This window comes from Cynocephalus volans, chromosome 3, assembly GCF_027409185.1.
Source record: "Cynocephalus volans isolate mCynVol1 chromosome 3, mCynVol1.pri, whole genome shotgun sequence".
NCBI classification, from domain to species: Eukaryota; Metazoa; Chordata; class Mammalia; order Dermoptera; family Cynocephalidae; genus Cynocephalus; species Cynocephalus volans.
The window spans coordinates 181,247,378-181,272,514 of NC_084462.1; the positions used below are offsets into that span (position 1 = coordinate 181,247,378).

The window sequence follows — 25,137 nt, forward strand, 5'->3', positions numbered from 1 at the left end:
GCCGAGCCCCAAGGCCGCAGCACAGCTCCTCGCAGCACTTTGTAATGTTTGCCAGTCTCGTGGGCGTCTCATGGTATCTCACTGAGGTTTCAATTTGCATTTCTCTGGTTATTAATGAGAGTGACCATCCTTGCATATATGATTAGCCATTGGATATATTTTGTGTATAGCCTGGTTAAGACTTTTGTCTATTTTTCTATTGTACTCTGAATTTTTCTTACAGATTTATTGGAAATGTTTATATATTCTGGGTATGAATCTGTTGGTTATATGTATTTAAATAGTTCTTTTCTGTGACTTGCCTTTTCATTCTTGGTGGTGTCTTGATGAAGAAAAATGTTTGATTGTAGTGTAGTTCAGCCGATCAGTCTTTTAGCAATTACTGTTTTTTATGTCTAAAGAAGTTCTTTCCCTACACAAGACGGTCTTCTGTATTGTTTTTTTTATTTTTATTATTTTTTTTTTTTTTGTCGTTTTTTCGTGACCGGCACTCAGCCAGTGAGTGCACTGGTCATTCTTATATAGGATCCGAACCCGCGGCGGGAGCGTCGCCGCGCTCCCAGCGCAGCACTCTACCGAGTGCGCCACGGGCTCAGCCCCTGTATTGTTTTTTTTAAAGCAGTGGAGTATTGCCTTTCAGATTTAAGTCTGTAACCTACCAGAAGTTTATTTTTGTATATAATATGATCTGATTTCTTCCTTTCTTTTTTTTTTTTTTTGGTCCCCGTGTACCTTCTTGTCCCAGCACCAAATGTTGAAAGGCTGACCCTTCTTCAGTGTTCTGCAACCCAGTTCTGTCATAAATCAAGTGTCCGTGTATGTTCAAGCCTGTCTCTGGGCTCTGTACCCTGTTCAGCACTGAGCTTGGCTGTTGTTGCTAATGAAGCTGTACTGGGAGTCTTGATTTCTGGAACAGCGAGCGCTGCCACCTCCTTCTCTTCCAAGGGAGTCTTGGTCAGTGTTGACCCTTCGCATTTCCGCATACGTTTTAGAATCCACTTACCCAGTTCCACAAAAGTATCTGTTGAGATAAGGACTGGGATAGCATTGAATCTGTAGGACCGTTTCTTACTTGGGTGGATGTTAGCCACAGACTCAGAGCAGGCATCAAGCTCGATGGGGATCTGGTGAGTGTTCCCCTTTCAGGTGGAAGAAGTGGGGGCCAATCTCACTCCTCCTGTGGGTCCCAGCCAGCGCAGTCGGGCTAGACAGAGAGGAACAGTGTCAGGACTGGCAGGGGAAAGGAAAGTCAAAGGATTTACAGATACGTTATCAGAATTCTTAAGAGTAAAGGAAGGTAGCTAGATACAAAAAAAAAAAAATCCCAAAATCAGTTTTTTTCTGTATTGCAACAGATAGTAAATTAAATCTTTTTTAGAGGTACCATCTATAATAGCATCAAAACATAAATATCTAAGAATAAATATAAAAAATATAACACAAATTTGGAAGAAAATTTTAAGACTTTATTGAGAGACATTTAAGAAAAACTTGAGTAATTGGAAAAATACTCTGTGTCTATGGATTGGAAGACTCAGTATTGCAAAGACTTATATTCTCCCCAAGTCTGTATGGGAAATGTCAAGGGCTATGAATAGTCGAGACAGGAGGAAGAACCAGGTGAAGGCCTCCTAATCAGATAGTAAGTCTTTCAGGGATCCTGGAACTTAGACTCCGAGGTGGTGGTGCTGCAGGAAGAGGCAGGGCCCAGCAGAAGAGAGAGCACTGCCTGTGCAGACATTTCATGGAGGACAGGGGGGACACCGGGAGCAGTGGGGAAAATGGTCATTTCAAAAAATGGCACATGAATTTTCTCTGGAAAAAATAAAATAGTACTGCCGAGCATTTGTTTTCTTACTGTGGTAAATTTGCCATCTGCTAAGTTTCTTTATATGGAAACAGAGCTGAGTGGAACTTAATACGTATTAATGAAGAATCCCAGATTTGCTCCAAATTGTTAGTAATTGAATTCAACTTTATTCCTGCTCATTTTGCACTAAGAATAAATATATTAGAAAAACAGTATGGCTCCATAGCTAACTGAAGATTTGGCTCTTACCTTTTGGAGAGTTTGCTGGTTTGTTTCTGTTTTGCATGAGATCTCTCTTGTCTGTGAGCTCACAACTGGCATATTTCCATACACCCGCATAGGACCTCTGTACTTTTAAGCACTGTACTCTCATAGACCCCCATAGGAGCACGGTACACTCTGGTATAAAAGCCCAGAGAGGTGTTGCTTGGCCTGTGATCATGCAGTGGCCTCTTTGTTTGAAAATCAGGTTGCTCTAGCTGCATAGTAAATGTTATGTGTGACCAGGAACTAACTCCCACCCTCCTGAACTTGTACCTTTGAGTGTCTCTTTTGAGTTGTCAATCTCTAGGTGGCAGGTTTTGCCTCTCTGTCTCTGTTTCATTGGGGTTATGTTTATTTGGAAGAAGCTATCTATGTACCAGAAAGTCTAGATTCTGCTCTTTCTGTAGCTGCCATGCTCAAAATTGGTCCTTTATTGTATATTGGAGTGTTTCTTTTTTTTTTTAATTGAATCATAATTGATTATACATATTTTGGGGGTTCAACATAGACATATGTTGATCAAATCAATATTACTTGCATATATATATTTTTACAAATCATACTTCTTCTTTATGCCCCTTGTCCAATCTCTCCCTTTCCCCATTTCCCTCCCCCCAGCCCCTTTTGATAACCCTAGATTTCTTCTCTCCTTCTAAAAGAGTAATGGTTACTCAGTTGGTTTGTTGCCTAGATGATCTGTTAAATGCTGGGTGGTGTATTCAGGTCCCTCAATATTTTCATAGAGCAGATGCTTCTTCTGTCTCCTGGGAATGGGCTCTGTGGAGAGAGACATCCTCTTTTTTTCTTTGGTCTCTGCTGGTGACTCTCCTTGTGTCAGTGTACTCCAGTGGCTGGCAGACTATCTGCACAGTGGTTGTGGCATCTAAGCACTTTTGTGGCAGCCGTGGTTATTATAGTGGCTGTAGTGGGTTACCCACGTGGAGGTGAAGTTTTTGGCATGCTCCTTACCTAGTTGCTGGTGGTGCTGGCGGTGTGCCTGGTTGTGGGAGGAGGGTCCAGTCCCTGGATCCATACCTCAGTACCCTAGGTGGGCCCTGTGGCACTGGCAGTGTGCCTGGTTGTGGGAGGAGGGTCTGGTCCTCAGATCCATGCCTCAGGACCCCGGGTGGGCCCCAGTGGGTACTCTGTTTTTTCTTTCAGTTCTATGTTGGATTATTTGCTGTTCCCACCACTTAAACTCTGAGGTGGAACTAATTTGTTGTCCTTTGCTTACTTCTAAAGTGGGGGAACTTCCTGTGGGAACCAGTACTTGAGCTCTGTGGTTGAGCTAAATTGCTGCTTTGCTGCTGATTCCCTAGGGAAGGCTTTTTGTGCAGCTCAGGTTTTAATGGTTGACTTTATAGGTACTTCCAGGTTTAGTGAAATCTGCTGCACATGGGTTGTGTAGAAACTCCAGTCTGGGCCTGAGTCATCAAACTGCACCAGATGCTATTCTATATTCCTGACCAGTCTCCTCTGAGTGGTCTTACACTGATTAGGAAGCAGATCAGCTCTCCTTGCTATGTCCCCGTGTTCCCCCGGTGGGCCTGTCTACCCCACCGCCTGCACTCCAAACACTTCCCATGGGACGGGCTGTGCTTCGGTCCCTTGTGATGACTCACCAGCTTCTGGCTCATTTTTTTCATTTGTTGTGGCTCCTTGGTCCTTTGTGTGTCCACAGGAACCCTATTAGTGGTATTGCTGGCCTAGGGGCCACCAAGGCCCTCTTCTCCCCAGCCACCTCCAAGCAACTTCATCCAAAGGGCTCAGCTGTGGCTTTTGCCAGCTCCTGCTCCTTGTGCTCAGCAGCTCCAGCCTGGAAATGGCTGGGATTTGAAATAGTCCAAGCAATTTTTTCTTTCTCTCATCATGGCTTTTCCCACCTTCATGTACTCCATAGGTCTCTCCTCCCCTTCCCCTGAGCTCTAGCAGCCCCAGCTTGGCTGTTGTTGCTTTTAAGTAACTGTAAATTAGTTGTTTTGTGAGAGAGAGTGACGCTGGGGACCATCTATTCCACCATCTTGACCGGAAGTCTGGAGTGTTTCTTTCAACTACTGAGACTTGTATAGAGGTGAGCTTGGCTTTTTTTTTTTTTTTCCTTCATCGTTTTCCTATCCACAGGAGTCCACATGATACCTCTTGGCACATAGTGACAACTTAGTAATTCAGCCTTATCACATCATATTCTATGATTTGGTGCTTAAAATGTATGTGTCACATCTGTCAGTCCCTTCTATAAGTGAGGCACACGTTGCTAGCAGCATCTGTGAAGTTGACTACGATGTTATTAGCCATTTGGGACTCATTTACAAAAGCCTGCAGTGGAGTGGCTCCTCACTGCCCAGCAGTGGTCTCCAAACTCTTGATCACGCCTGCCTGGCAGTAAACAGTCTCAAGCTCACACCTCCACTGTGTGTCAATTTGTGTATTAAATATTGAAAAGTTTATGGAAAAATAGAATTGAAAGATAATACAAATCTTTCCATGAACTTTTCGAAGTACACTTGTTAGTACATCTTAATTTATTGTTCTTTGTAGAAAAAGAAAATATAAGTAGACATTCTGCTGTTTTCTTCCTACATCCCAGTAGTTGATCTTGAGTAACCCCTGGAGTTGACCCCCACTTTGGAGATCAGTGATCGGTGGAACGAGTCCAAGTCCTCATACCCATTCTGATACGCGCGAGAGGCAAGAATGCCCCCTTCCCTCACTGTTGGGACCAGGGACATTTATAAAATAGTGGGGGGAGCTGAAATGATTGGTACAAATAGTAAGGTGTTTTTGATAACTTTTATACTGTTAAAAAGTTGGAATATGTGAAAGTATAAAGCATATTCTTCCACCACCTTCGCCCATTTTTATTCCCCAGTGGTACGGTCCTAGAAACACAGAAGGTAAGACTGTTTAAATATGCTGACCAAGAAGAAGCTAAATGAGCTTGCACTCAAAGAAAATATGGAAAAGTAAGTAATTTTTTTAAATATAGAAATACTTGACAGACATAAGGATACAGGTTTTTAACTTTTGTACTCAATTTGATTGTTATAATATGGATTTTTTTTAAAATAGTAAAATCATAAAAATAGCCAAATGAGATTTTTAAAAATGAAAAAGAGTTCATGAGATTATAATAGCAAACCTGTTTTTAGACTGTAAGCAAAAATAGTACAGTAACAGCTTAACTATCAGGAACCCTGAAAGAATTGACATAATTTCCAGATAGTTGAGATTTGCTTGCCTTTTAGAAGCATTTTGGATAGAAATTTTATGAAAAAGAAAGTTTTACTCCGTTCTTCTTAATCATAATACGTTTGTTTTTGTGTTTTGATGACGATTTAGCTTTATTCTGAATATCATTTACTGTGCTGTGTTTAAAAGGTGAATGATGCTTTCAGGGCCTTTTGAGGTATATAAGGCTTATTCAGCTCCACCCTGAATGATCCCAACATCCTTTTGAGTTTCGATTTCGTAGATAAAGTACATTTTACTGTCATTATCTGTGCTCTGCTACTTAACAGCACTGAGGCCTTGGACAAAATACTTTGGCTCTCGTTTTCTGTTTCCTCCTCTCCGCATGGTATAACTGTACTGCCTTAATACTGCTGTTGTCAGGATTCCATGAGGAAGTGTTCTGAAAGGACTTAACTGGCCACTTGTTAGAAGCCAAGCTGTCAGTGGGTCCTGAGTGAGGGGTATCAGCATGGCTCTTAGGGGTAGATTAGTTCTCTTAGTTCTCTGTAGTGCCAAGAATGTGACGGTGCCAGACAAGTTCCAAATATGCAAGCTGTGATGACAAATAACTCATTTAAGGTGATCCTGCCAAGTTTGAGTACAAACAAAAGTGAAGAATTGGTGAGGATTGAAGGCGAGCAAGGAGATAATTTAGGAAATGAATGCTTTTCATTGAAAAAGCCTGGATATTTGAATGTTAGGAGCACTGAACACTGTAATGGTTACTCACTTCAAATGGTTGAAGTCACTTGAGTACGCAGAGAGTTTAGGAATCAAATTATGGTTCTCATGGTCTCCTAAGTATCCTTTAGACAATATATCCCAATCCCATTGCCCTGCGTGTGTGCTCCTTATCTCTGCATGCCATTTATGAAACGGGTAGTTTCCTACGAAAGCAATCAATTCAGGTAGCAGTGTCTATGTGCCTGCTGTTTGTAAGGCTCAGTGTTAGGCACTAGGGATCAAATATGATCACATGGCACCTGCTCTCAGAAAGCATCTAGTTGGGGAAGTAAGAAGTACTAAGCAGGAGAGCTAACTGTTTAAAGTAATAGGAAGTGCTAAATGACTGGCTTAGAGGCATGTGTCTTTCCTAAGTAGGAAGTATGGAAAGGCTTTGTTGAAGAACAGAAGTTGCCAGTAAGGGGTAGGAGAGGGCAAGAGGGGCAGAGGACTCTCAGCATCAGGAGAAGTTCGTGCACTGAGTGAAAGCAGAAGAGCCCGGGTGCCGTGGGACACTGGCTGGACTGAGGCTGCTGTGGGGCAGTGTGTCTCAGGACCCCTTCACACTCCTAAAATTGCAGGACTCCACAGAGCTCCTGTTTATGTGAGTTTGGCTATCAATACTGACCATATTCAAAACTAAACCACAGAAAACTTTTAAACATTTATTAATTCATTAAAAAATAAACTTATTACATGTCAACAGAAATAACATATTTTTATGAAAATAGCCATATTTTCCAAAATAAAAACAAATTTAGTGAGAAGAGTGGCATTACTTTATATCTTTGCAAACCTCTGCAACATCTGGCTTAGTAGGAGACAGCTGGGTCCCTGCCTGCTTTTGCGTTCTGTCTCTTGCCACTTGTTTCTCTGATTGAAGTGTAGGAAAATGTGGTTGGGAGCAGAGGAGTATCTTAATAGCCTTTTCAGATAGTGGACATTTCTATGATATTGTACCAAAACGTAACAAATGGGTACTTTCCTTCTTTCTTTCTTTTCTTTTTTTTTTTTTACTTTGAAATAAAAATCAAAGTGCAACATATCAAAATTTATAGGATATAGGGCTCATGTGGTGCTTAAGAGGAAAATTTATACCTGTAAATACCTTTATTAGAAATAAGAAAAATCTCAAATCAGTAATTTAAACTTCTACCTTAAGAAAACAGAAAATAAGAGCAAACTAAACCAAAAGCAAATATAAGTAGGAAATAACAAAGATTACAACAGAAATACATGAACTAGGGAATCAAAAAAAATAGAGAAAATCAACGAGATCAAAAATTGATTCCTTAAAAATGTCAACAAAATTTGCAAACCTTTATCTAGATCGACCAAGAAAAAAGAAAGAAGACCAAAATTACTAAAATCAGAAATAAAGCTGGGACATTATTACATTGTCATTATGGTTTTTTGTATTGGTAAGATTTAGTTTCTTTCTCTTTCTCTTTTGCATTTTTGTTCTACCAGTTAGTTTTGTTCTTTTTTGAGTATTCATGGTAGTGTTTATCAGTTTTCAGATTCCAGATGCAGGACTTCCTTGAAGATTTCTTGTAGGGCTGGTTGTGTGGTAGTGAGCTCCCACAGTTTTTGTTTGTCTGGAAAATACACTATTTTTCCCTCATTTCTGAAGGATAGCTTTGTTGGGTATAGTATTCTTGGCTGGCAGTTTTTTCTTTTAGTTAAATATATCATCCCATTTTCTTCTGGCCTGTGGAGTTTCTGTTGAGAAGTCTGCTGTTAGCCTGATAGGGGTTCCCTTATAGGTGACTTGATGCTTTTCTCTTGCTTCTGTTAAGATTTTTCTCTTTGTCTTTGAGATTTGCCAGTTTGACTATAATGTGACTTGGAGAGGACCATTTTGGGTTGAATCTGTTTGGGGATCTTTGAGCCTCCTGGATCTGAAGGCCCATGTCTCTCCCTATACCTGGGGAGTTTTCTGTTATTGCTTCATTGAATAGATTCCATGCCTTTTCCTTTCTCCTCCCCTTCCAGAACACCCATGATTCAAAAGTTTATGCACTTTAGGTTGTCTACTAGCTCTTACATTTTCTTCTTTTTTCCTTTTTTTTTTTGGTCCACCTGGGTTATTTCAAAGAGATTGTCTTCAAGATCAGAAATTTGTTCTGCTTGTTCTGGTCTGCTGCTTAAGCTCTCGGTTGTGTATTTTTATTTCGTTGAGTGAGTCTTTTAGTTTTATGAGTTCTGCTACATTCTTTTTTAAGGTATTAATCTCTTTGTAAATTTCCTCCTTCATATCCTGAATTTTTTTTTTTCTCATTTCATAATGTTGTCTAACTGAGTCTTCTTATATCTCAGTGAGTTCCTTAAGATTGTTGTTGCTTGGAGATCCTTTTCAGTCATTTTAAAGGTTTTCTGCTCTATGTGGTCTGTTATTTGAGAATTACTGTAGGTTTCCTACTCTGTAGGGTCTGGTATTTGAGAACTACTGTATTCTTTTGGTGGTGTCATATTTTCTTGGGTTTTCATATTTCTGGTATCTCTATGTTGATGTCTGGTCAGCTGGTAGAGCAGTTGCTTCTTCTACCACTCTGGGGTGGGCTTTGAAGAGAGAGACTTTCTCTTCTTTTTCCAGTCTCTGCTGGTGTCAGTGCAGTTGAGTGTCTGGCAACTGCCTGCACGGTGGCTGTGGCTACTGCTGTGGCATCAAACCACTTTTGTAGTGGCCGTGGCAGTGGCTGTGGTGGGCCACCCATGTGAAAGTGGTGTTTTCAGTGTACTGTCTTGCTTGCTTCCAGGCAGAGGGTGCTGCTGCCCTCAGCTCCTGCCCAGGCCACCAGGTGTTGCTGTCTTGCCTGCTTCAGGGTGGAGGGGGCTGCTGCCCTTGGGTTCTGCTTAGGAGCCCAGGCATTGCTCAGGTAGTTTTTTTAAGGAATCTGAAACCATATCAATGAGCTGTCTACATTTTATTCCATTAAAATCCAAGAGTTGGGCCAGCCCCGTGGCCCACTCGGGAGAGTGCGGCGCCGGTAGCACTGAGGCCTCAGGTTCGGATCCTATATAGGGATGGCCAGTGCGCTCACTTGCTGAGCATGGTGCAGACAACACCGTGCTAAGGGTTGCGATCCCCTTACCAGTCAGAAAAAAAAAAGAAAGAAAGAAAGAAATCCAAGGGTTTACCTTGCACTTTGAGTGGCTCTTTTGCCCTTGAATGATATTATAACACCATTTTTTAATCATTTGGAAAATTCTGGCCCACTGGGTTATACAAATCTTCTAAGGCATTTTGGAAATCTTTGACACATTTTAGTATTATGGATATTAATGAATCACATTTGTTAATATCACCACTGATCTCATCTTCAGCCCAGGGAATCTGTGAAGTTCACACTGGCAGATAGCAGTTTTCCAAACTTTCCAAAATACTGGACAGTCATACAGAGCTTTGTTTGAATTCAGCTTAATCACTTGCCAGCCCTACAATGATCCTCTAAATTTGTTTCTTTATCTCTGTTGTGTTATTGTGGAGATTAAATTTTTAGTAGCTTTATACAAATCATATTGAAACTTTTTAGGATGATATCTGACCCAGGTAAGCACTAACTAAATAATAGTTATTGTTACTATTATTGCTGTCTTCATTAACATCATCAGTTATCAAGTGTTGTATGTGTTGACTGTAGACCAGAATGAGGAATGAAATGTGCTTTGTGCAGTGCTAAGGTGGTGACTCTTATTGAATGTTTGTAAGTGACAGCTGGTTTTGACAGTCTTTGGACTGATGCCTGTTGCTCTGTGCTTGTGCCTGTCCCCTGTTGTAAGCTTAGAGTCAGTAGACAGACATAAGGAAGACCCTTCCCTTCTTTTTACCTTGCCTGTACCTTCCCTGTGCAGTTGTCACATGGTATAAATGTATCTATACCTCTTACCCAGACTTGGGGCCTTACTGTTTGCTTCTTGTTCCATCGCCCAGAACAGTGCCTGGCATGTATGTGATCATCGATGGCTCAGACAGTATTTGTTGAGTGATTGAATTTAGAGAGAATTTATTTTGGACAGTACTCTCAACATGGTTTGAAAGAATTAAGAAGCATAAAACTTTATCACACTTAATGTATGATCTGAGCAGTGACTGGCTTTTTTTTTTTTTTTTTTTTTTTTTTTCCATTTTCTTTAAGGAATATTTAACCTCTGTTTACCCTTGCCCCATCTGTTTTTTTTTCTTTGATCTTCATTAATTCAAAATAAAAATAGGAGAAAGCTTAGAAGTGTTTTGCAGTAACATTGGGTTAAGCATTTTTGTGATCAATATACTTTGCTTTCTGCTTTTCAGATGTTCCTCCTGCTGATCAAGAGAAGCTTTTTATCCAGAAGTTACGTCAGTGTTGTGTCCTCTTTGACTTTGTTTCCGATCCACTAAGTGACCTAAAGTGGAAGGAAGTAAAACGAGCTGCTTTAAGTGAAATGGTAGAATATATCACCCATAATCGGAATGTGATCACAGAGCCTATTTACCCAGAAGTAGTCCATATGGTAAGTGATTACAGTTTAAGCAGCATGTCCCAACCCTGAGTTACAAACAGGACTCTAATATGCTTAGAACAACTTGAGACATCTGAGCCTAACACAACATTACCCAGGGAAAACATCCATGTGTTCTAAGATTTATATTTGTATCTTGAAGAATGAAAATTTTCTTTGTAATGTATCCTGGATTGTAATGATAACTATAGTGAGGGAAATCAGTTGCCTTCTAGGGACCAGTCAAAGTGCTTTACATTTATTAACTCATTTAATCCTCACAACTACCCTATGGGGTAGAAATGTTAGAACTTTTATTTGTATTAATTATTTTATCCACTTTGTTTCTTTTTTTTTTTTTAAACATATATGTCATTAATATAATAGTGCCTTACATAGTTTAGAAGTTAAAGTGTTGTCCATACATGTGCAGGAGAATTCTAGTGATGGGGTGGAGTTAAAATATTGATGGGACCAAGCTGGTGTCAGAGTAGGCAATGGAGGTTGTCTGAGAAGGCCTTCACCTGTCAGTGCTGATGTCATGAAAATGAGTCCTGATTGGCTGAGACAGTTTGTCATCCTATAGTTAGTTAATCATTGTTTTTATTCAGCACCCAAATCTCAGTCCTGTATAGTCTCATACTTTACAGACTGTTCCCAGGTCATTCGTAGCTATTCTTACTGTATCCTAGTGTGACGTCAGTGAGTACCACCTGGAAACATTTCATGCGATGCTGTTACCACAGCTCTTACTGTATGACGTTGAACTCCAGTTTTCTGTTGAGTGTTTTTGAATTGTTGACATTTTATCTGCCTTTGAAATTAGTAACCCCCAGTAACTGGCGAGTCTTTGTTGCTTAATATGAAATTTTAAATGCCGGTTTTCATTGAACTCTTACTTACGTTACTTTTTTTTTTTTTTTTTTGCAAAGCTGTGTATTTCAGAATTAACTAGACTTGTTGACCTAAAATGCTTTCATTTCTTACTTTAGTATGTTTGCTTTGGAAAAAGATGAAAAGTAGTGTAATTTCTTGTAGTTCAGTACACAAAAGTTTGAGATCGACTTGATTATTTTAATTTACTGTTGTTAACTCTTGAAGTTCAGAATTTATCGGCGTGGATACTGTGCAGTCAGCCTCAAGCCTGTAAGGGCTGTGAGGGCTCTTGTCCCCAGACTCGTGCCTGGAGAACGTGATGGGCATGTACCGAGAAGAGAGTCAATGCCCTAAAACCTGTCCCCTCCAGACTAAGGAAACTTGAGCAAATACCTTTTTTCCTTAATTTCATCTCTTAAGCACTTTGGAAGGCTGCCCCAACCCAGAACCATAAAGAAAAATGTCTAATATTTTCTCTTAAAACTGTCATAATTTTGTTCTTCTCGTTGCATTTTATAATCTTCTTGGAACTTTTTTTTTATAGCATGGGTTAGGGATATAATTTCATTTTCTTCTAAATTGACTTTCTTCTAAAATTATTGAAAAATCATGTGTCTCAATATTATATATTGAATATTCCTTTCCTCCCCATTGATTGAAATGCTTCTTTGTTATGTATTATATGTATTTTCTTTTTAAATTAAATTTATTTCTTAATATGTACTAAGTTTACGTGCATGGAAGATTTTTCTGTTTTTAAGGAGTCTTGGCTACCAGCAGTCCCTGATCCCCACTCTTTAACCTGAGCGGGAAGAGTCTGCAGAGCATGACGGGACTTCAGTTGGCCTGACTTAGGTCAAATGCCCACCCTTGAACCAGGCGTGTTCCCAACTGCGTGACTCTGTCTCTCGTTTGTATTTTGCAAGTAGCGCTGTGCATTACTGGACCACTTAGGGGACTTAAAGCCCTGGAGACTGTTTTGTAAGATTAAATAATAATCACTTCTTGTCCCCCTGCTACAGTTGTTTCCTGACTAGATGCTCCTCCTGCTCTCTGAACTTTGTTCCCCACCCCTGAGCACCGAGAGTGCTCAGAGTCTTCAGAGTGTTGTGCAGTTTGCTCTCAGAAGCATTGAACAGACACTTACTGAGCATCCACAAGGACCAGGCAGCTTTTTCAGTAGGAAATAGAGCAGTGAACAAGATTTCTGCCTTCCCAAAGCTTTCATTTTCATGTGGGACAGGAGCATAAAATAAGCCAACCAATAACATCTTTTTTTTTTTTTTTTTTTTTTAAATAAAAGACGACCGACCGGTAAGGGGATCTTAACTCTTGACTTGGTGTTGTCAGCACCACGCTCTCCCAAGTGAGCTAACCGGCCATCCCTACATAGGGATCCAAACCCGTGGCCTTGGTGTTATCAGAACCGCACTCTCCCAAGTGAGCCACGGGCCGGCCCTCAATAGCATATCATTTTAGATTATGGTAATACTATGAAGAAAAATAATCCAGGGTAAGTAGACGGAGTTACAAGACTGGGTATGACTTCTGCCCTTTGCCCGCATGGGCAGGAAAAAGGTGCAGAGACAAAACTCTATGTGATAAAAATCAGATTGTCTCTACGTGATGAATTACACAGTCCCATGAAGATATGTGCACAAGATGCTTTTCTGTGGTCACTGCAAGAGCAGGGGACAGTTCATTTTCTTTCCTTTCTGATCTGATTTGAGAGAAGTTCAGAAGAGAATATAGCCTTCCCTTATCCCTTGTTTGTCTGGAGCTTTAGGGGTAAAATAGGGGCAGGGACAGATTGTTGTTCTTTTGTTTTATGAACAGGGCACTGATGAAAGGTACAATGAAGGAAGAGAGTGTGTGGTGGGGGTGGTACTTGGCCGAGGCTTGTCACCTCTCAGAAGTAGAGCGTGGGTGTGGAACTCAGGCAACCAGTAGAAGGCCTCCATCCCAGGCAGTGCCTGCACCCAGTGGGGCAGGTAGGAAAGATCTGGGGCTTTTCGTGGTTCCATTCTGATGAGAAGTTTCGCAGCCCAAGGCCCCCTGGTATGCCCACCACTTAGGCAGCACTTAGGCATCACACCTGAAGTGTTGCCTGTTGTTTTCTTTGTTTCTTGTTGGTGTGTATGTGTATGTTTTGGTCACAGCATTTTTAGAAACATTAAGAATCCAAAGCTTTATAGATGTATTCCTGATGCTGCTACTTTTAAATATATTGCCTCTTAGACAGGACTGCTATGTGTTTTTTTAACAGATTTATTGAGATATTATCCATGTACCTTACAATTCACCCACTTAAAGTGGGTAATTCAGTGCTTTTTAATATGAATATAGGATTGTGCAGCTGTCATCACATCTAATTTTAAAATATTTTCATCCCCCCTGAAAGAAATCCCACCCATGTTAATAGTTCCTGCCATTTCTCCGACTCCCTTACCCACCCTGAGCCTTAAGCAACCACTGGTCTGCTTTCTGTCTGTAGGTTTGCCTGTTCTGAACGTTTCATGTACATGAAATCATACAGTAAGTGGTTTTTTGTGACTGGCTTTTTTCACTTAGCATAATGGTTTCAAGGTTTATTCATGCTGTGGCATGTATCAGTATTTATTTTTATTGCCAAATAATAGTTCATTATACAGATATGCCACACTTTATTTATTTATCTGTTGATGGCCATTTGGGTTCTGTCCATTTTTTGGCTGTTATGAGTAATGCTGCTATGAACATTCGTGTACAAGCTTTTGTGTGAACATGTGTTTTCATTTCTCTTGGGTAGGAGTGGAGTTTCTGGGCTACATGTTAACTCAGTGTGTTCAGCTTTCTGAAGAACTGTGAGGCTGTTTTCAAAGTGGCTGCACCAGTTTACATTTCTATCTGCAGTGTACAGGGGTTCCAGCGTCTCCCTGTCTTTAGCACTTGTTACCTGCCTTGTTGTTGTAGCTGTGCTGGTGGTTATGAAGTGGTATCTTGTGCTTTTGATTTGCATTTGCCTGACAACTAACAATGCTGAGCGTCTTTTCACATGTGCTGTGTATTTTTACACATCACAGACTTTAGACCTAGAATTTAACAGAACCTTACAGATCATCTAGCCTGACCCTTTTCTCTTCTGGATAAAAAAAGCCCAGGTTCAGAGAGATGAGGGTGAAGAGGAGCAACACCCCGGGGAAGAAACTTTTGGCATTCAGTTTCTCAGGCCTAAATTACATAAACTTTGTTATGTCTTAATTTCAGTCATATTTTGAATATAACCAGCCATCTGTTTTTTCAGTTAAGTTATCTAGTTAATCTGTGTCTTGGGTATGGACATTTTTCCAATAGTCAAAATAGTCAAAACCAAGTAACAGCTTTTAAGAAATTGAAAGTAGTAAAAGTAAAACTACTTTGTTAACAGTATTTAAGGAGATAAGTTTTGGGGTCAGACCTTTTCAAAAAATGGGCATATATACCAAATTTTATAGAGCCTACAGTAGACCACAAATTAAGCACTGTGAACTCTCTTTTCTTATCTTCTGAATCAGGGTTCTCCTCCAGATCAGTGAATCACAGGTTCCTCATCCCTGGGGCCCTTCAAGGGCTCTGTGAAGTCAAAAATATTTCCATAATAATACTAAGACTTTATTTGACATTTTCACTGTATTGACATTTGCACTGGTGGTGCAAAAGCCACAGTGGATATAACTTCTGGCACCTTACCAAGAAGCAAGGCGGTGGCTCCAAACTGACCTGGTGTATTCACAACCACACACCCACAGTAAAAAAAACAAAAAGGCCAGTTTCACTTAATAGTCTAGATGAAGCGGGAGAAGGTATTAATTTTATTACCTCATGACCTTTGTGCACACATCCTTTTAATGCTCTCTCTGGGTGATGAAATGTGACGCTTGCGTAAAGCACTTTGGCTGCACGCAGATGCAGTGGTCGGGGGAAAGGGCACCTGCGTGATCTAGTTGCACCGCACTTGCCACTTTTCACAGAACGCCGTTTTTACCTGAAAAATGGGTCATTCAGAGTTGAAGGATTAGCAGGCATTTTCTCAAAAAATAAACAAAAGGAGAATGTCATTTTTAAGGAAAATAACTGGCAGTGTTTGTTGTCAATGATGAAATTTGAGCACTGAAGGGAAATTTTGAGTTTTGGAACATTTGTATCCACAGGGTGAGCTTCAGCTGCCCAGGTCTGCGAGTTCTTGCTGAGCTCAGAGGCTGTGTGAATGCATGGGACTTTTTAATAGATACGATGAAGCGCGTCACCACTGGGAAGATCTGCGTCACTCAGTGAGCCAGTATTTTCCAAATGAATGATAAATAATGTTACAAAATTATCCATGGGCAAGCGAGCCATTCAAAGTGCAAGACCACCACCAGATTTGAATGGGGGAGTGCAGACCCTCGTTGATAAGGTCTCAGCATCCACGTAGGAGCTCAGCTTTAATAAACTACTACTGGTCAGGTGCTGCTGTAGTATGGAAGTCCGTAATTACCTAAAACTACTAAATAATGCTCCTTTTTCAACTACATGTCTGTGTGAGACCAGATTTTTTTCCTGTATATCAACCAAAACAACATTCTAAACACAGAAGCAGATAGGATAATCCAGCTATTAACACTGCCACTCGTCTCAATTTCTTTTTGGGGAAATATAGTTATTTTTCATAAATGTATGTTATTTTTTTAATTTCTCTGGTTTAATTTTTAATTCGGGCAATATCAATAGATATAACTCATAAACAAAAGCTCTTTGGGGTCTTCAGTAAGTTTTAGGAGTTTAATGGGGTCCTGGGACCAAAAAGTTTGGGAACTGCTCTTCTGCAGCATCAGCATCACCTGGGAGCTTATCAGAGATGCGGGCTCTCGGCCCCGCCCTAGACCTGCGGACCAGACTCTCTGGGATGGGCTGAAGTGCTCTCTGTTCTCACATGCTCTCCAGGTCGTTCTTCAGCATGCCAGAAATTTAAGAGTGACTGTTGTGAATGACCTTCCCACACTGCCCCGTCTTGGGACTGTAAATTCCCTGCGAGAAGCACTTGTTATGCTCTTGCATTTCTTCTGCTAGATTTAGCACAATGCCTTCCCATAACCTCAGTGAATGTCATGTGGTGTGGGGTTTTCTGAATAGATTTGGGCATTAAGACTAGTCTTTATAATCACAGACAAGTATAACCTGAAGATCAGAAAAGGAGGTGGTTAGTTAGATCAGTGGTTGGATGAGTTGGATGGCTCTGAGGTGCTTCACATCAAAATGGACCTTGCTAGAACTATCCAGATCTACTGTGCTGGGTTACTAAGTAGAAGGCAGCCTGGCATACTCCCTGAGTCATTCAGAAAATGTGTATTGCCTACCTGCTGGATTCCAGGTACATGCTACCTCCTGGGGCTATACCAGTGAATAAGATCATGTAGTCCCTTCTTCACAGAGTGACCACAGAGTACTATGATTGTGACCCCTTACTTGTCTGGGAGACGAGACAAGAACACAGACAGAATGATACAACGACCTGTGTGCTGTGGGGGAGATCTGCATGAGGTCTGGTGAGAGCACATGCACAGGAACCTAACCCAGTATTGAGGCATCCCAGAGAAGTAGTGTCTACACTCATGGCCAAGAAGTGGCTTCAGGACTAGCTGGCTCAGTGAAAACAAGATGGAGGTGGAGAGGGGAGTGTTCCTAGCAGAGGGAACAGCCCCTCCAAAGACCCAGAGACCAGAGAAAGTAATGCGTGTTTGGGACTGAGCAAAGCTTGGAGCTCCCTACTGGGTGGGGCTGGAGTCTAGATCCTGGGGAGCTGATAGACCCTGAGGATTGAGGTTGTGCCTTGAGGACTGGGCCACCTGTGTGCCCTGGCTGCAGTGAGAAGAATGGATAGGAAGGGATATAGGAATGGAGGTGTGAAGGGACTAGTTGTGAAGACTTCCAGAACATTCCAGGAGAGAAGTGGTGAGATAAACCAAGTGGCCGTGATGGCAGAGAAGAGGGCGAGTGGGAGAGATGTTAAGAAAGCAGAAACAAGATTTGGTGATGGATTTGACTGAGAGATTTGGGGGGAGGAGCCTAGACCCAGATTTCTGACTTCAGCAAATGAGGAGTTAATTCAGGGAAAAGAATGTGGACCCTGGTATAAGAAAGACCTGGATTTGAATCTTACCTACTATTCAGAGTTTGGGGGGTTACAAGTGGCAGACACCCCTAGTTCACTATTGTTCATGCTCAAAGTGGCGTTCATCAGGCAGACACTGAGGTAGCTCACAGGCTTAGTCCATGGACTCACAGGGACAACTTCTCTCTCAGTGTCCCATGTCCCGTGCTCTCTGTGTACAACCTTCATTATCTTGGGCATCTCTGTGTGGTGGTGGCTTCTAGCTATAGAGGAGAGAGTGGCCTTTGCTGGCACTGACCAGAAAGGCCTGATGCCTACGTGTCACCTGCCCATCCTGGAACCTATTGCCGCTGCCAGGGAGGTGGAGTACTGATTGTGACCCAGCCTGGGTCACATGGTGGAGGTGGGCAGAAGGAATTCCCCACGAGAAGGTGCTCTTCTGAGCAGTTGAAACAGTCACGTCTGTACCCAACTTTCCATCCACTAATTGTGTCACTTTGGGTGAACAACTTGACTCTGCAAGCTTTCATTAGTGCAGTAGACACATGGCTGTAATAATCGTCTGCCTTACAGAGCAGCTAGGATGAAAGGAGGAACGTATGAAAAGCTGCACATGACAAAGCTGTCATTCAATTGTCCTCTCTCTCCTCCTTTCAGCGCCCTCAGAAGTGGGCCGGAAAGGGACAAGCCCCCAAAGATTTTCAGAACATTTACCAGGTGGACGCCTAAATGCATCCTTCTTTCTTCAGATTAGTATAGGTTTTATTTCTAATTCTTGCTGCAGACTCTGATACCTCAAGGTTACTTTTCTGTTTTCTTATTTAGAAAGTTATCATGCTGTGGAACTGCTTCATGGGGCATTGATTAGATTAGTTTATTTTTCTTTTTGGGGGGTGGGGGGAGTTTGGCAGCTGGCTGGTACAGGGATCTGAACCCTTGACCTTGATGTTATTGACACTGTGCTTAACCAACTGAGCCAGCCCCCTAGGTTACTTTAAATAGTGACTGGGGGATTGCAAACATATGACCTGAAGTGTGATTTCATGTTTGTAACATATAAATTAAGTCACAGAAGTGAAATGAAACTTGGGGAGAGAAAACAAGTCAGGAAGTACTACACACAGTGCAGTTACACAACTGCGCAGCATCATTCACACCATAGGTTGATTTAGTGATTCCATTTTCTAAATGGATTACAAAAATAAATCTAGAGGAACACAGTACAGTCTGTTAATAGTGGCTGCCTTTGGATGGTGTGATCATGTGAATTTTCTCCTTTCACTATACACTTTTGTAATTTTAAAAAATGTTAATAACAATCATGAGCCACATTTGTCATCAAAAATCAGTAAAGATATGTTTTTCTTTTTTTGGAAAAAAAACGCTTTCTGTGTGTAGTATGTTACCAGTACTGTTCTTATCAAGACTTGTGTTGCATTTCCAGGGAAGACAAGTTAGTCACATGATTTTAATCTGTACTGTCTGTAGATGATTAGATGTTGACTTACAAGTTTTAAAGACAAGAGGTTTTCTTGGGATTTGTTGGCCGTGTCCTTGGGGGAAGCTTCACCCCAGAACCCCAGGACGATTGTCGTGGTGCGTCACTTAAGGATTGATATTGGACTGATGTCCTCCTTCTGTTTTTATATCTGATATTTACAATGTGTTCTGGAAAGTATTACTAGTTGTAAGGGTGATGATAGTTTAGAAATGGGAGAGAAAAGAATGTTTCGAATTAAAAGAGGCAGTTTATTAACCAGCAAGGTTTCAAATAGTCTACAGCTTTACTTCAAGTGAGGGTTTCAATCGTGTATTCCGCTTTTTGCTTAGTTTCTGTTCTGCCAGAGTTACAATACTGTGAGTTAAAGAAGAGCGTCAGTGACAAGCTAAAAGTAGATTTAAAAATAAAGCACTTTGGGAAATCCAGAGAATGATTTTTCTGCTTTAAATATCAGTAAGCCATTTTTTAGAGATTTGTTCTGATGATTTTGAGATTTTCCTTTGTTTCATTTGATGTTTTTAAATTATAAAAAAAATACATGCTTTTTTTATAACAAATGAAACAAATACAAAAACACAGAAAAATTTAATCCTTTTCCTTTCTTCACCCCTCCCCAGTTCTACCCATCCCGCCCTCCAGCCAACCAATTCATATGTATTATTTTGTCAAAATGCTAAGAAACTTTTGGGTGTGGTGGGTGTGTTCATTATCTGATTATATGAGGGTTTCACAGGTATACAAGGGTACTGCAAAAAGTTTGTGGAAAAATAGAATTAAAAGATAATATAAATCCACGAACTTTTTGAAGTACCCTTGTATACGTACGTTAAACATATCAAATTATATACCTTAATTATTTAGAATTAATTATATATTGATTATATCTTAGTAAATCTGGGTTTACTGGGTTTACTCAGTAAAGCTCCAAAGTTGTTAGGTATTTCTTTTGGTCTGGGGCACAATGAAGAAATTACTAAGACACTAAGGGCATTGTGAACCAAGAAGTTTTGGGAACTTTTGGCCTGATGAATATCGTTCTGTAACTTTTTTAAAATTAATTTTTAACTTACATATAGCAAAATTCACTCTTTTTAGTGACCGGTTCTCAGAGGTTTGAAAAAGGCATATAGTCATGAAACTACCACAACAATCAAGATATAGAACAGTTTCTGGCACTCCAAAAAAATTGCTCGATGCACCCTTTGTAGTCGAAACCTTCCTCTTACCCTTCGTCTCTGGCAACCGTTCATCCCTTCTCTAGTCCCATCATTTTGTCTTTTCGGAACATCCCGTGCCTGGGTCCATACAGAGTCTGGCCTTTTGAGTCTACAGCGCCTTTGACTTGGCGTGGTGCATTTGAGATTCAGCCGTGCTGTTGCACGCATCTGTTCCTTCGGAGGCGGAAGGGAAAGGGGGTAGCAAGAGATCGGTAAAGAGCCATAAAAAATGGTTACATTGTGTAGTGTTGAATATGCTAATTACCCTGATGTAAGCATCACGTTTTCTTTTCTATTTTTTCCATTATACGTTGTAAACATTTTTTGTGGCCCCTTATTGGCTTCCTGCTAGCCCTCCCTCCTCACCTCCCTTCCCTTTTCCCTCTCTGGTGTCCTCAGTTTTACTTGGATAGTTTCCTTTGCCGTCTTCAAGCTCACTGATCTCTTCTGCAGTGTCTCATCTGCTGCTAATTCCCATCCGGTACATTTTTTATGTTACACCTTGTTGTTGTCATCTCTAATAGTTTCATTTGTGTCTTTTTTTTTTCTATCTTCATTGTCTCTACCTAACTTTTTGGACATACAGAATACTATTTTAATATTCTTGTCTGCTAATTCTAACATCTGTGTCAGTTCCACACCAGTTCAGTTGATTGGTTTTTCTTCTCATTATAAATTATATTTTCCTGCTTCTTTGCATATCTGGTAATTTTTAATTAGATCCCTTACATTGTGTATTTTGCCTTGTTGAGTGCTACATACTTATATATGTATACCTGTGTTCTTGAGATTTGTTTGGGGATGCAATTAAGATTTACTTGAAAACAGTTTGATCCTTCTGGTTCTTGCTTCTAACATGTTTTAAGCAGGACCAGAGCCATAGCAATTCCAGAGCTAATTATTCCCCACTACTGAGACAACACCCTTCTAATTATGAACCCGGTGCCCCATGATTTATGAATTTTTCCAGTCTGGTTGGTGGGAACAGGCACTGTTCTGAGCCCTGAGCAAGTACTGTGTTCTTGCTAGTCTTTTTGGGTGGTTATTTTCCCAACCTCTGGAGGTTTTCTAACACAAATATTCTGATTGGTACTCTGCTGAATAGTTGAAGGAGACCTCTCTGTAAATCTCTGGAGTTCTCTCTATGCAGCTCTCTCCTCTATGGAACTCTGCCTTGCAAATTCTAACCAGCTTTAACTACTGGACTCCCCCTAGGTTCTTCTTCCCTGCACTGCAACCAGGAAACTCTACCAAGGCAACAAGTTGGGGTAATTCTAGGGCTTACCTCATTTGTTCCCATCTCTCAGAAATCACCATCCTTCGTTGACTGAAATCCAGTGTCTTGACAGCCATAATTTCATATATTTTTGCCCAAATTTTTGGTGGTTTCAGGCAGCAGGGTAAACCCTATCCCCGTTACTCTATCTTGTCTGGAAGCATAAGTCTCTGGTTCATTTGTAATAAACACTTAGTAAACACTTAACTCCATCCACACAGGTGATTCGGAAATGATTGTGCAAAATGTAGTGATCAAAGACTATTTGCATAATTTATAATTCTGTAACTTTATACATTATTTGGTGGTTGGGGACAAGACACGAAAATGGTTGGCTAGGCAGGAACCCAGTGCCACCCTCAGTGACCAGGGAGGCACAGGCAGGGGAAAGTCCCGGGTAGACCTCCCACAGCCCACATAGAAGGCAGGACCCAGTGCCACCTGCCACAACTGGAGGAGCACAGGCAGGAAAAGCCCTGGGCAGCCTCTCCCCAACCAGAACAGAAGACAGGCGTGAACACCGCCATGACCGCCCTGCACTGCTTCCACAGAGGTGGTCTACAACAACCACCACCACAGCTTCTGCTCCTGCTAGGACGGCTTGTCACCACAGTAGCAGCCACAGCCACCATGCAGGTGGCTTGCTGCATATTCTACTGCATTGACACAAAGAGAGTCACCGGAGGAGCATGAAAAAAAAGGAGGAAGTCTTTCTCCTTATAGTCCACTCCAGAGTAATAGAAGAAGCAACTGATCTACCAGATGACCAAAAATCAACATAGAAATACAAGAAATACGAAAAACAAGAAAATATGACAGCACCAAAGGAATATAGTAATTCTCAAGTACCAGACTCTACAGAACAGGAAACCCTCGAAATGACCAAAAAGGAATTCCAAGTAACAATCTTAAGGAAACTCAATGAGATAAGAGAAGACTCAATTAAACAACACAATGAAATGAGAAAAAAAATATCCAGGATATGAAGGAGGAAATTTACAAAGAGATTAATACCTTAAAAATGAATGTAGCAGAACTCTTGGAACTAAAGGATTTGTTCAGTGAAATAAAAAATACAACTAAGTTAAGCAGCAAATTACAGCAAGCAGAAGGAAGAATCTCTGATCTTGAAGATGGTCTTTACAAAATAACCCAGACAGACAAAAAAAAAAAAAAAAAGGAAAAAATTTTAGAAAATGAAGAAAGTCTAAGAGAGCTAGCAGATAGCTTTAAGTGCACAAACATCTAAATCATGGGTGTTCCAGAAAAGGAGAAAGGTAAAGGCATTGAAAAATCTATTCAATGAAATAATAACAGAAAACTTCCCTGGTAGAGACACAGACCCTCAGATCCAGGAAGCTCAAAGATCTCTAGACAGATTCAGTCCAAAAAGATTCTCTCAGATACACATTGTAGTCAAACTGGCAAAGCTCAAAGACAGAATCCTAAAAGCAGCAAGAAAAGAGTGTTAAGGCACTTATGAGGGAGCCTACATCAGACTAACAGCAGACTTCTCAACTGAAACTACAGGCAAGAAGAAAATGTGATAACATATTCAAAATACTAAAAGAAAGAAACTGCCAGCCAAGAATACTATACCTGGCAAGGCTACCCTTCAGAAATGAGAAATAGTGCATTTTCCAGACAAACAAAAACTGTGGGAGTTTATCACCACACAACCAGCTCTGCAAAAAAATTCTCAAGGGAGTCCTGCACCTAGAATCCAAAAATAGTAATCACTTCCACAAATACGTATGAAAGAACAAAACCCACTGGTAAAACACAAATGCAAATGAGAAAGAAAAAAGAAACTAAATCTTACCACCTCAAAAAAACAACAGACTTTGAAGACAAGTAATAAAAGGAGAAGTAAGGAACAAAAGATATTTAAAGCATCTAAACAAAACCAATAAAATGGCAGGAGTAAGACAGTGCCTCTAAATAACAACCCTAAGTGTAAATGGATTAAACTCCCCACTCAAAGACACAGTCTTACAGGTTGGATTAAAAAACTAAATCCAAATAGAAGCTGTCTTCAAGAGACTCACCTCACCTATTAAGACACACACAAACTAATAGTGAAGGGATGGAAAAAGATATGCCACGCAAATGGAAACAAAAACAAGCAGGAGTAGCTGTTCTTGTTTTAGATAAAATAGGCTTTAAACCAAAAACCATAAAAAGAGACAAGGCCACTGTATAATGATAAAGGGATTTATCCAGCAAGAAGATATAACAATCATAAGTATATATGCACCCACCACAAGAGTACCCAGATATATAAAGCAAATGGTATTAGACCTAAAGAGAAAGATAGACCCCAATAGGATAATAGTGGGGACCTGAACACCCTTCTCTCAGCACTGGACAGATTATCCAGACAGTAAATCAACAGAGAATCATGGGATTTAAACTACACTTTAGACCAATTGGACCTGGCAGATATCTACAGAACATTTCATCCAACAACTACAGAAAATCCATTCTTTTCATCAACACATGGAACATGCTCCAGGATAGACCATATATTAGGTCACAAATCAGGTCTCAACAAATTTTTAAAAATCAAAATCATCTCAAGCATCTTTTCAGACCATGATGGATTAAAACTGGAAATTAACAACAAGCTAAAATACATGGAAATTAAACATCAGGCTCCTGAATGACTTATAGGTCAAAGAAGAAATTAAACAGGAAATCAAAAAATTTCTTGAAACCAACAAAAATAAAGACACATCATACCAAAACCTGTGGGATACTTCAAAAACAGTACTAAGAGGGAAGTTTATTGCAATAAATGCTTACATCAACAAAATAGAAAGATTTAAAATAAACAACCTAACACTATACATCAAAGAACTAGAAAAACAAGAACAATCCAATCCCAAAGTTAGTAGACGGGAAGAATTAAGATCAGAGCAGAACTGGATGATATAGAGACCCAAAAAATGATACAGAAGATCAATGAGACAAAAAGTTTTTTTGAGAAGATAAACATAATAGACAAACCATTAGCTAGGTTAACAAAAAAGAAGACCCAAATACCAAAAATCAGAAATGAAAAAGGAGACATCACAGCCAATACCACAGAAATACCAAGAATCATTACAGACTATTGCAAACAACTATCCGCCAACAAATTTGAAAACCTGGAGGAAATGGATACATTTCTGGACCCATACAAATTGCCAATACTGAACCAAGAAGATATAGAAAACAGGAACAGACCAATAACAAGCAATGAGATTGAAACAGTAATCTGCAGTCTCCCAACATAAAAAGCCCAGAACCAGATGGCTTTACTGCTGAATTCTACCAAACCTTTAAAGAGAGATTTATACCAGTTCTCTTCAGACTATTCCAAAAATTGAAGCAAAGGCCAGTCTCCCAAACTCACCACCTTGATACCAAAACCAGAGAAAAGTACAATATCAGGTCAGTATCTCTGATACGAACATAGATGCAAAAATCCTCAAAAAAATACTAGTGATCAGAATACAGCACAACACATCAAAAACATTATACACCATGATCAAGTGGGATTCATCCCAGGGACACAGGGATGGTTCAATATACGCAAGTCAATATATGTGATACACCACATCAACAAAATTAAGGGCAAAAATCATATGATTATCTCAATAGATG

The 25,137-nt window shown here is 40.3% G+C and overlaps 1 protein-coding gene across 11 annotated transcripts in view; it reads left to right on the forward strand.

Moving 5' to 3' along the window:
* The window catches only part of PPP2R5C (protein phosphatase 2 regulatory subunit B'gamma), a 149,654-nt gene that overhangs the window by 71,766 nt on the left and 52,751 nt on the right, over positions 1-25,137 (forward strand). For all 11 annotated transcript variants that reach the window (XM_063092136.1, XM_063092131.1, XM_063092132.1 and 8 more), the window contains one exon: positions 10,323-10,522. In XM_063092136.1, coding sequence (XP_062948206.1) covers positions 10,323-10,522 — 200 coding nt within the window. The remainder of the gene's footprint in view (positions 1-10,322; positions 10,523-25,137) is intronic.